The 12,386-nt window shown below is 54.9% G+C and overlaps 1 protein-coding gene across 2 annotated transcripts in view; it reads left to right on the top strand.

Moving 5' to 3' along the window:
- DLGAP4 (DLG associated protein 4) overlaps positions 1-12,386 on the top strand; it is a 133,396-nt gene that overhangs the window by 34,068 nt on the left and 86,942 nt on the right. For both annotated transcript variants that reach the window (XM_075011398.1, XM_075011397.1), the window contains exon 4: positions 9,021-9,238. In XM_075011398.1, the coding sequence (XP_074867499.1) occupies positions 9,021-9,238 (218 nt within the window). The remainder of the gene's footprint in view (positions 1-9,020; positions 9,239-12,386) is intronic.

Raw genomic sequence — 12,386 nt, 5'->3', positions numbered from 1 at the left:
TGGAAAACCCTGAGCCCCACACAGAAGCTGACAGGGAGTCTGGGGGGAAGAAAAGTCCCAGGCCACCGGCAAAAGTCATGTGGGGGCCCCAGCCTCAGTGGCTCTTCCAGCAGTGGGTTTGTGGCTTTCAAGGCACAATCAGATACTGAAAAGCAGCTTGTGCCTCAGCCCTGTCTTCCACTTCCCACAGGTCAAGTGACTGGGGGATTTATTGGGCCGGGAACGTTGTTAGTTGTTTTCCTGTGGGTTACCTTTGGTTACCAGGTGAAATCAGCAGCCACAAAACACTCCCAGCCCACCCCGCACTAAATACTCAACACAGGGAAAGCTGCAGTGCCAGTGAGAACAGCATGAAATCACAGGGAGTAACAGAAGCCCCTCCCACACACACAGGCTCCCAGCCACCAGCCCTCCTGAAGTCACCTGGCCAGATCCTCCAGGCTCTTTTCCTAAATCATTACTGCTTCCCGGGAAGTTTGGCCTGCAAGAGGCTCTCCAGGTAAAAGGACCCATCGCCTTGTGAAATAGCTAGTGAACTACTACAGCTCAGTGGCTGGAGCATTGGCCTGGTAAATCCCAGGCTGTGAGCTCGGCCCTGCAGGGGTCTTTCAAGGGTCTGGGGCAGGTCAGATTTAAAAAAAAAAAAAATCGGTCAGGGATGGTGACAGATGTTGCTGTGAGTTCAGGGGACGGGACTGGACTCAATGAGCTCTCCAGGTACATGTATATCTCCACTCATGAATTGCTTGAGAATCTGACCGGGGCTGTGGCCACAAGTGTATGTCCAGCACAGAGAGGAGGCAGGCAGCCCAGAGCCTGAGCTGGTATAAATCGGTGCAGCTCTGCTGAAGCAGATAGAGGTGCAGCCGCTGGGACATGGTTCCTTAGTCCAAGCTATGCAACCACGAGCCAGGACTACACACCCGGCAGGATGGGTTGTGGACTGTCCCTGCAACTGTCTGAGCAGCAGCAGCCAGGGCCACATCCCAACAAGGGGGCTGCTCCTCATGTATCACCCTAGGATCTGGGGTTTAGTCCCCACACTTCCTATGGCAGTGATGGTCGTGGGCTGAATCCGACTTCTGAGATGAGATATCTGGGGCGTCAGGAGGGGCAGGGAGCTGAGCTGTGGTGCAAAAGGTGTTACTGTGAGTTCACTGGCAAACGAGGCTGAGCACGGAGTGGCCTTGGGCCACCTGTGTAGGCTCAGGTGGCGGCAGGTAAGAGTTGGTTGAGCCCATCTCTCCTCCCCAAAGCCAGGCAAAGCCTCATGGTGTGGGCTGAGTTTCCCTTGGGCACAGAGGGTTCTACCCCTCTGCAAAGCCAGCCCAGAGCAAGAGTCTGCTGCAAGTGCTCACACTCACCCAGACAATTCCTGCATCCCCTGAGGGTGGTCTGGAGGGCGGGAGAAAGTCACGTGCCTCAGGTAACCTAGGTTAGGTGCTCTGGAAGCAGCAGTGCTGAGCTCTCACAATGATTGTCAGCCAGAGAAGGCCGTGCACTGAACAGCAGAGGGCAGGGAGGGGTGTCCTCTGTCAGGGACATGGGCAAACTCCAAACAGACCCTGCTGTTTGCTTGCTCTGTTACTGGGTGCCTGCCTTATGTACTCCTGGGGAGCAGTGCAGTGCAGTGACTGAGGTGGCCTCTCCCTGGCTCCCAAAGGAGCTCTGGTGGAAGGCAGCCATGCCTTGCAGGAGTCCTGGGTAAAACTGGAGATGGGCCTAAGGGGCAAAGCCAGGCTCCAGCCACAGGGCTGATCTTCCCCACAGCTCCAGGGTGTGTGCGGCATTGAGGGGGGTCTCCAGAAGAGACAGCTCAGTCCTGAACCAGCTGCCCCATAAGCTAAGAAGTGTTTACTGAGGGAGGAGCTACAGCAGGCCCTACCCCGAGCTCTGGCACAGGCCTGGTGCAGCTCCTCCCCCAGTAACCACAGGCCTGGTTTGAGCATTGAAAAGGGCCACTGAATGTTTTTAAATCCTCCAGTTAAGCTCTGCACGACCAGGCCCAGGCACAGGGCCCCCAGACTCTAGGAGCCTGGCCAGCGGCTATTCACTGCCTAGCCAGAAGGGTCCTAAGGTCTCACCAAGAAGCCAGCCCTCCTGTGGGTTCCAGACACCGAGGGCCAGCTCCATGTTACCAAGGGCTCCTCTGGCCCTTCAGAGCTTTTCCCAGCTGCCAGTGCCTGACCCAGCAAAGTCTGTGGGACTCGTCCCATTGGCAGTGGAACGAGCCCTCGGTGAGGCGTCTGGACGCAGGGCTGTGTCATTGGCCCCACGCTGGAGGGGTGACAAAGGAGTCACCAGGTGCAGAGGGATGTGCCTGGAGTGCTGATCTGATGCTCCTCTTCCCGCCCCCCCTGTAGTCGTGTGGTCCTGAAGGGGTTTACGAGTTGATTCAGATGATTGGGGATGGAGCCATGGTCCACTTCTGTCTTACTTCTGCTTAGGTGAGGGGACATCCCCCGCTCTGACAAGGTTGCATGAAGCAGCGAGTTCCCATTGTGCCGCACTGCAAGTGGAAGGTGTTTCTTGTGCACCTGGCTGTCCCCTTGCAGGAAGGGCTCTGCGGTGAAGTGCAGGAGGCAGGGCTCCTCCTGCTGGTCACTGAGGCGTTAGCTCTACAGCCGCTAGAATGCCCACTTCCGGCCGTGCCTCGCCGGCTGTTACCTCCATGGCTGTGCTCCCTCCCCTTGTACCAGCACCTGCCCCCCGGCCCCCCCCAGACCACAATGCCCTTCTCTCAGGCTACTGCCCTGCCCCAGCGCCCCCGCCCTCTGGGTCCTTCCCTCACAGGGACCCGCAGGCCCCGAGAACCGTGGAGTCCAACGCGCTCCCCGCTCGCCGCAGGTGGCAAACGGGGCAGCGGGATGTAGCGAACGCGGCTCACACGGGGGGCGCCCCTCCTGCCTCTACGCACACACGTCCCGCCACGTGGGGGGACAAGCATGTGGTGGCAGCGGCGGCAGCTCCAAGCCGTGGACTCCAGTGGCCCCGTGGGGCGGCTCCCTCTGTGGGGCAGTCGCACGGTGGCTCCGATGAGTAATCTCGGGGGGCGGTGCCTAGCTGGGCGGATGGGCCGGGGGGAGGATGTGGCGATCCATTCAATTTCTCTTGGACACCGCTGCCGTATACCCACTGTGCCTCAGCGACCCGCTGCCTGTCATCGCCTCGCTCCTGAGCTCGGGGCAAACTGCAGCCTCAAATGGCCACTCGTTGGCAAGGTGGTGTTGGACCGTCCGCCCTCTTGCAGGCCTAGTGCCCTCAGGCCTTGTCTCAGCCCTGCGGCCTAGGGCTTGGCTGGCCAGCTCTGCCTGCTTCCTCCAGCCCTGCTCTGTATTAGGAAGCCCCTGTAGTTTCTCTGGCAGCTGGGTCCCTGCTGGTCCACAGCTAGAGCAAGAACTTTCTCATCTTTCCTCCGCTCAAGGAACCCTCTGCTTATACAGCCCTCCGCTGGGCTCAAATTAGCTGCAGCTCTGGTTGGCAGCTAATTGCCCCCACTGCTGGCTCTTTCTGCCTCAGCCCTCTCCCGGGGTAAGTTTAACGCTTCTCCTGCCAAAGTGGGTCAATTACATTAGCAGCTGAAGTGAGGTCTCTAATGTACACCACCAAACGGCCATCACATGGTACTGACTGAGCAGGGACAAACTCAAAGCGACCTGGTTTCATTGTTGTTCTTGTTCAAATGCTTAATTCTTATTTCAGAGTACCCAGGGTGTGCCCCCAGCCAGCTCCCTAAACCAACCGTCAGAGGCGCTCAGCCACCCTGTCAGAGCTCTGCCCATAAACCCCGCCCTAACTTAGGCTTTGGGCACCTCACTCTCTTTTCACTCCCACTGCTTTCACCCTGGTGTAACCCCACTGACCTCTGCAGAGTTCCTTCTGATTTACTCCCATATAAGTGAGAGGCGCATCAGCCTGGCTCTTTTTATTGACATGGAAACAGCAGCAAGATGATGTAGCAGAGAACTAGGAAACCCAGTGACCGTCACCTTATTTTTCCACTGGGTTGGGGCACAGGATCTGTTTCTTTAACACCAGAGGCTGCATCTAGGGGCCAGATTCTCAGCTGTTGTCAGTCAGCCTAGAGCTCAGTGGTGCAGCTGCCGTTTACATCACCTGGGGGTCTGGTCCCTGATCTTCACTCATCTCAAGAGGGCAGAGCTCTGGGACTATGAACCAGGGGTTTAAAGGAATTTGTCTGCAGAGAGTTGCCCTGTGGAGTTCTCAAAACCACCAGGTTGCTCAGGCATGTCTGAAAATCTGAGTCTTTAGGTTCCTGAATCCCTTAAAAACCTACTACTGTGCCAGCGAGAAGTATCTGGGACACTGGCAAGGATCTTTTTACTGGCCTTGTGCAATCACTAATGACTAAACCTGTTTATTCCACTCTGGTGCATCACATCCAACTGCTGTCCACCAAAAGAGCTTTTTGACTTTGGTGCCCCTGAACTGGTTGTTTGAGCACCTTGAGGAGGCTTTGACCTTTGCATCTGGATTTCTGCTTTGGCAGGATACAAAGTAGGGGAGGAGGGAGGGAAGGAGAGATGGACCACAACAAGCAGATGGTTGCCGCAGTGTGTCCCTTGGTTTCTAGTCAGTGAAGTCAACGGAGATTGTCACCCAGAGGGTGTTTTGTGGTACATATCTTGTGTTGGTGTGGAGGCACTGAGGCTTTGTCAAAAGGCTGCACCAGCAAGGAGCTGTTGGGCAATAGAGTTCAAAGACATTACTCAGGTGGCCTCTCAGAATATCCAGCCCCCCTGCTGCATAAGGGGCTGTGTTAGCTTGTGACACCTATACCTAGCAGGTCGTCCCACTTAGAGCAGGGACCTGAGCCTAGGGAGACATGAGTTCTTATCCCTACCCTTCCTCTGGGTCTGTTGAGTGAGTCACTTACATCACAATTTTCCAGTGATGTGTGACTGTGCCAGCCCAACATGTCTGAGGTACGTCTACACTTACTGGAAGATCGACTCCTTCGGGATCAATTTTCTGGGGTTCGATTTAGCGCACCTAGTGGGGACATGCAAAATCGACCCATCAGGACTCTACGGTCGGCCCTGGTACTCCTCATCCTCGTGAGGAGTAAGATAGGTCAACAGGAAAGTTCTCCCATCAGCCACCCTCTGTGTGGACAGTCAGAAAAACTGATCGATTCCAGCTACACAATTGTCGTATCGTAGATCGATTTTTCAGCCTAGTGCAGACCTGCCCTTTGAGGGGGTTATGAAAGTGCTGGGCAGCTGCCCTGGGAAGCCAGGCCCCTTTAAGGTGTCTCAGGTTGGGTGCCCAAGCTCACAAGTTGGTTTTGCAAGCCGTGGCTTTACCCTCTCTGTGCTGCAGCTCCCGGCCTGCAAAGGGGGGCAGGGGGCAGCAAGCCTTCCTTTCTCCCATGCTTTGTCTTACCCCGCAGAGCCACTCTCCAGGGCGGGGACCCTAGCAGCGTGTACAGACCTCGCACCGTGGAGCTCTGATCTTGGCTAGGGCTTGAAACTGTACATTCAGGTGCCTGCATTTGCCCATCGGGGGGTGCCATTCACTGCCTCTTCTCGCAGGCGCTCCCCTGCTTTGCATTCCCACCGGGTCTCCAGGGCTGGTAGCAAGCTGAGAGAGGAAGGTTTCCATTTCCCTTGCTGGGTTTTGGTCTCCCTCTGCTCCCAAGCAGTCAGCCCGGTGGTAGGTGCACAGCTGTGCGGGCTGGTGCCAGAGGGGCTGTCAGTGCTGGGCTGGTGAGTGCACCCGACAGGTAATTAGCATGGTGTGGAGCAAGCGGGCGCAGAAATCCAGTCTCCAGTCAGACATGGCTTGGAGGCTGCTGATGTAAAAGTGCTTCCAGAAGTGTCTTGTCACCTTCATTAGGAAAGGTCAAAGCCAATCACCCCGGCAGTGATCGCAGGACAACAGGGCTGTTATTAGGGCGATCCATCACCAGAGCCAGCTCACCAGCCCTGGGACGCGCAGCAGGTAGCAGCCACATCTTACAGAGCCATGGTGGCTCCCAAATAGCTCCTGTAGCCCGTCTGGACAGCCATGCTGTCCTGTGGCACACAGCCTGCACCACACTCTGGGGCTGAGGTGGAGGTCACGGAGGTAAAGCACTCCCTGAGGTTGAGCCAGCAACTGGGGCTGGGGCAGGTGACACAAATCTCTCCCCACCAGAGCTTTGCACTGAGTGAGTCACAAGTGTCAGGAGTTTGGCAGCCTCAGAGCCCATTGCTGTGGCAGCAGCTGATCACCTCCTCTTCAGGGGGCTCCCTACCCAGCAGCTGGAGGAACCCAGCCTGGGCTGACCAGGGGCAAGTGGGTTTTGGGGGTACTGACAGACAGAGGGCCAGGGAGTCTTCGGAAGGCCAAGAAACCCAGGACCAAACCCCAGCCCAAAGCGAGTGGTGTTTGTCACCATGGTAAAGCCCACAGGCTGGGCCTCCTCGAGCACAATGTTGTCATTTCTCTGGTTTGGAGCCTCTGCCTCTGATGGGAAATAACTGCCTGAGCCAGCTCACCCCTCAGAGAGTGGGTCCTAGCCCTGCTGGCTCTCATGGGACTTGTTTCAGATTTCAGCCAGAATCACCCACAGGAGCTGCAGGGGCACCCGCAGGGGCATTGTTCAGCCCAGCCCTCACAGTGATGGGGTCTAACACAGTCCTCTGCACCAGCACGTTGTGCTGGGCCTGGGCTGCCCTTTGCCCAGCTGTAAAGAGACACACCAGGAATTAGGCCGCATAGTGGTGATAGAAATTCCCCATGACAATCTCCAGCTTCCTATGCAGGGTATTGGCCCCTTGCTCACTGCCGGGACAGAGGCAGGGAGCACACGGAACCATGGCTCAAGAGCAGCTTAAAAGATCCTTGGCCATTTGTAGCTTTCCTGCGTCTTCTCTTTTCCTGAAAGCAGCTGGTTCTCGGACACCAGATCCAGCTGAGATGGGCCACTGATCTGACCTTCTCTGACAATTCCTGCGTCCCTACCTCCGCTCTCTTTCCTTTCAAGCATGTTGCTCTGCACTAGGCCCCTGAGTTTCCAACTGCTACCCAAAGGGGCCACTTCGGGACTCGGTCTGGTTGGCTTTTTTTTCCAGTGAAAACCCCCAGCGAGCCTGACCCAGACCCCAGCTACTTGTGGTCACAGAGAGTGGGGATGAAATGCCAACAGCACAGCAAAGCTGCACAATCAAGCGGCATCCACACTTGGTTAAAGTGGGAGCCTTCCTGGGCTCAGACCCCCGCCCCAGGTCTCCCCCACCCAGAGCTGTTTGTGACCCCATGTTGACAACTCCTGTGTCACAAAGCACCCCTAGGGGACTTCACGAGAAAAGACCGTTCTCCTTCAAGCAGGGTGTTGGGCTGGAGGATGCAAACAAGAGGACGAGCATTGTTTCACATTGGCCCTTCTGTTTGAGGGCACTTCAGCATGAGACGCACTTGGCCTTTCCAATCACTGAGCAAACAGTAACTACTTCATCCTCTCAGCAGCCCTGGAGGGAGGTAAATGGGATTCGCTCTTCAGCCGAGGTGGAGTCTGCAGCTCAAGTGATGGTCACTGGCAGCACTTCACTCCTCTCTGGTACCAGTTCCAAACCAGCAACACGTAGGGCTCAAGAGGGGTATGGCCATGAGCAGCACTTGAAGGAGGAGCTGGGGTCTGAGCTCAGGATTTGTCGATAATGCTGTTAGACAATATCGACCTCCGGTGGTCCGGCAAATTCTCTCATTTGGCACCAATCAGGTCTGAAGGGTGCCAGGCCAGAGAAGTTCAACCTGCATTAGAAAGTGAGACCCAACTAAGTCTGGGGGCTGCAACCTGCGGCTCCAGAGCCGCAAGTGCCTCTTTAAGGACTTCTTTGTGGCTCCCAACTCTATAATCACAAAGTTAAAAAAAAACAAAACAAAAAAAAACCCCCTCCTGATTATTTTCAATACGCCATGAACATCTAAAAGCCCCAAAATGAACAACTCCTATCTGAATAGCAAACAATGTGTGATCTCAAAACATTGAATAACTCCCCCTAGCATCCTCCAGAAAGAGAGATGGTTCGGGTGTGAAAGTCAGGAATACAGCAGTACAAACACACACATGCAAAGTGTGAGGAAACGGAATATGTAAAAAGTTTGTGAGCATCCTGCAGTAAACACCTATCGCGTTACAAATCATTGCGCGTGCGCTGTTCTTAAAAACGGGTTACCAAGAGTACGGTTTGATATTATTTATTTAGGACCGTCTCATATTCACATGCACTACGGCTCTTGAATTATTGAGTTTTTTACCAAAATGGAAGAAAATGGCTCTTCTTGCTATTTTGGTTGCCAACCCCGGCCTAAGTCAATGGTCTTTATTCTCCTTCCATCTGTCTCATCCCAGGTGTTAGTCCATTGACTGCTCTATGAACCAAACACAAGCTGACAATTTGTGGTGGCTGGGGAAGATTAAAAACTGGCATCTCTGCAGCCCTGTGTCCAGTCCCATACCAAGAGAACCAAACCACGTCACTGCGTGAAATCAGTGGCGAGCTGGAAATGCAGAATTCCTCAAAGCAAGCTATTTCTTCACACCCTGCTAGCTCACTCAGCCTCTGCTGGGACTCAAGAGCGCTGGCCTGTTGCACAAGGCTGAGTCTCATCTGCAGTGCAGAGCCAGCCTGCAGCATCTTCTGCCTCAGGAACTCAGAGGCAGAGACTGTACAGGTAGCTGGGCCCAAGGAAGGGATGGATAGCTGGTGTAATCTAGATGCTGTGGTATTGGTAATCAAACATGATGCTTCATGGCATAAGGCGGTGATGCTAGGAGTCAGGAAGGACTGGTTTTGCCCATGTATGACATAGCACAGCTGGTCCGGTACATATTACTACAAGGGGTTTTCTCCATTCCTTTGATGTGTCCGGTATTGGCCACATCTGGAGCCAGGATTCTGCTCTTGAGGGACCTACTGTGGTTCCTCCAGCTCCCGTGTTCTTCTTCCTCCCAGAGGTTCCTTCCTTCCTTCCTAGACACAGAGCATCAAGGTGCTACATTGTTCTTCCAGGTGCCTCAGGGAGAGTGGAACAATACACTGTCACGGGACAAAGACAACGAGATCCCATGCCGGCGCATGCGGAGCGGGAGCTACATCAAAGCCATGGGGGACGACGACAGTGAAGACTCAGAAACCAGCCCCAAACCATCTCCGAAAACTGCGGCTCGGAGGCAGAGTTACCTCAAGGCCACCCAGCAGTCCCTGAGTGAGCAGAGCACCACACACAGGTAACTGTCTCAGAGCTGCTTTGCACCCAGGGGCTTCAGCATCAATCCCAGGTGTGGACGCTGGAGTCCAACTGACGGCATCCACATCTAACCTGCAGCATTGCATGCTGGGCCTCCAGTGTCCAGGTTAAAGTTGACATCACAATCATTTTCTCTGGCTGAGTGTGAGCGTCAGCCTCATGGGAAGTTCTGAGTGCTGCCCTCGTTTGGGCAGGGTTAGGGCACCCCACCAGAGGGAGCTGGGAAGTGGGGAGCAGGAGGAGGAGGAGGCACATGGGGAAGATGAAGATAAGTTGGAAGACTGGAGCAGTTGTTTGTTCCCTAGTGATCCTAAAATAACCCTCCTTGTTAGAACTTGCACAGGGATCTCTGTCTCCAGGGCATGTTGGTTCGGAGGGTAGGAATCAGACATAGGGACAGGTCCTGAGACTGTGTATTCTGGTGTGTATGTGGAGCTACACTGGTATACACCTAGAAGAATCTGGCTCTTAGCGAGGGGTGAAGCTTAAACAAGATGAAGCTGCTGAGACATGGAAGATGGCTTATAGCAGGGTGTTTCCTGGCATGGCCACATGTTCACGTTCATAGCCTGGCCTTGGGACCCCTGCATCCTTTGATGTGCTGCTGTAGCTAACCCAAGAGATTCAGGGGAGCAGCTGTAAGTGGAAGGCACTGGCAGCAGGGTGCATGGCGTGGGAGATGGAATTGGGTGGGTCACCCAGCTGGGTGGAGAACAACAGCAGCAAAAGATGAGCGCAGGAGAGGGGAGCCACAGCCAAGTGACTGGAGGGTGGCAAGGGAGACTGACAGCTGCTCCCTCCCAATCTGTGGTCTTTCCCATCACTAGTTGTCTTGCTGCTGAGTGCCAACAGCACTGGACTGAAATTCACAATGGAGACAAACAATGCAGCCAGGTCAAGTGAGGACAGAGAACTTGCCCCAAGGGACCAGGCGGGTAGCTGGGAGACAGGAAATTAACCAAACGTGATTCAGCTTGAGACACTACAAGCTAACGTGTGGGGGGAGGAATCAGAGGCACCAGCGAGGTGAGGAGCAGCAGTGTGCAGAGCCCATGGCTGCAGATGAGATGCAGCTTTAGCGTGTGATACGGTGGGAGGGAGAGCATGGCGCAGAGGGTGGCATTGCGAGAGCATCTGGTCACCAAACAGGGAGTAACAGCCCCTGTCCAGAGGCTCTCCTTTCACCACACCGCTGTGAACTCTGGGACTTCCATGGGGGTTCTTGTGACTCATGGGCAAGGAGAATCAGGCCCTGCAGATCACGGGGGCATCAGGCCCTCGAGTACCAGAGCCAGCTTAGCTCACCTCAGCCCCGGGGAAATGCGGACGAGCCGAGGGAGCACAGCGACGCTCTGACCTCCGAGGCGAGAGCAAAAGAGAGAAATCCAGCAGCAAGGCTAAGTGCCAGCAAAGGGGAGACAACGGGGCTGCCTCAGGTCTGGCCACTGACGAGCAGGGAGGAGTCACGTGGAGGCACAAGATGAAAATGAGCCAAGGGAAGACTCAGGCTCTCTGGCAGGGAGCTCTCAGGCCGCACCCCGGTGTCCTGGTAGAGCAGTGTGATCCCTGGCACTTGGGCTGGTTAAGGCAAAGCACTAGAAAACGTGAAAACATGGCCTAGCAATCATTAGCAAGCCAAGGGGAGGAGGTGACAGCTTTTGTTACACCAGCTTCTACTGGGGGAGAGCCAAGCTTGGAGCCACACAGTGCTCTTTGTCAGGCAGGGAAAGGTACTCTGAGCATCACAGGGACCGGCGCCGCTCTGACCCTAGGGCTGGACTCAAGGGGAGTGAACAGGGGCTTGTCCGCGCTACAGGTTATGTCAGTGGTATTTATGTTGCCCAGGAGTGCGGCTGAGCCACCCCACAAGCCAGGTGCGTTGCAGTTCCCTAAGCGTGGCCAAGAGCAGCACTACCCCTCTCCCGAAGGTGGAGTAGTTATGCCAGCAGAAGTGCGCCCTCCTGTCTGCACAGAGCATCCTCACCAGACGTCCGACGGCAGCACAGTGGCAGAGCTTCCAGAGCAGACAGCCCGAGATCGCGTCCCTGCCGAAGTCCTGTACCACGTCCCACATCCTGTCCTGTGCCCGGCTCTCGCCTTCTCAGCTTGGCCCCACCCTTTCCACAGTGGGCACGAGGCAGGGGAAGATGTGGGCACAAAGTGGGCGTGTCCCGCCTAAATAAAACGCCCCACTCCAGCCATGGGCTGCCCTAGGACTAGCTGGAGACTGGCGCACTCCACCCCTCTCCGAGCGATAGCCTGAGGCCTAGCACCATCTGCTGGCATTTCTGCCTTTTTCCTCACCTCCAGTCATTTCGAGATACCGCCTGCTTGGTGTACCCTCCCCTCCCAGGACCGGGCTGCTCAGATCCAGACCAGCCAACATGCATCCGTAGCACATAGCTACCGCTCCTGCCCATTCAGGGCTTCTCACCAGCAGTAGGAATCAGTCCCAAAGTTGCCCATTAAAACTGACCTGTGCTTGGTGGAAAAGTCAATGGTTAAGACTGTCTGCTGCAAGACAGGGTTGAGTCTCTGCTCCTGGCCAAGAGAAAGGGGGATATGACCTGCCATACTGAAAGTGCCGGGGTGAGTGCAAGACTAAATAGGGAGATGCCAAACCTCAGTTTCTTGACAGACTGAACAGACGTGCGGCACAGGGACTCGGGAGTCCTAGAGTCTCATCTCAGCTCTGCTACAGACTCAGCCTACGTCTATACTTGCATCTCTCTTTCGAAAGAGGAATGCAAATGAGGGAAATCGAAAATGCAAATAAGGCACTGATTTACATATCTCATGCTTCATTTTCAGAAGAGATTCAGGTAGACGGGGCTCTTTTGAAAATAAACCCCATCTTTGAAAGAACCCTTCTTCCTGAAACAAGATAGGAAGAAGGGCTATTTCGAAGATGGGGTTTATTGTCGAAAGAGCCCCGTGTAAACTGCTTTGTTTCTTTTGAAAGAAGCTCTTCTGAAAAGAGATTATGCAAATGAAGCATGAGATATGAAAATCAGTGCCTCATTTGCATTTTCGATTTGCTTCGTTTGCATTCCTCTTTCAAAAGAGGAATGCAAGTGTAGACGTAGCCTCATCGGGTGACCTGGGCAAAGCATTTGTGCCTCAGTTCC

The sequence above is a fragment of the Carettochelys insculpta genome, chromosome 17 (genome assembly GCF_033958435.1).
Source record: "Carettochelys insculpta isolate YL-2023 chromosome 17, ASM3395843v1, whole genome shotgun sequence".
NCBI classification, from domain to species: domain Eukaryota; kingdom Metazoa; phylum Chordata; order Testudines; family Carettochelyidae; genus Carettochelys; species Carettochelys insculpta.
Note: the sequence above shows the minus strand (reverse complement) of the source record. Positions and strands in the feature narration are given on the sequence as shown.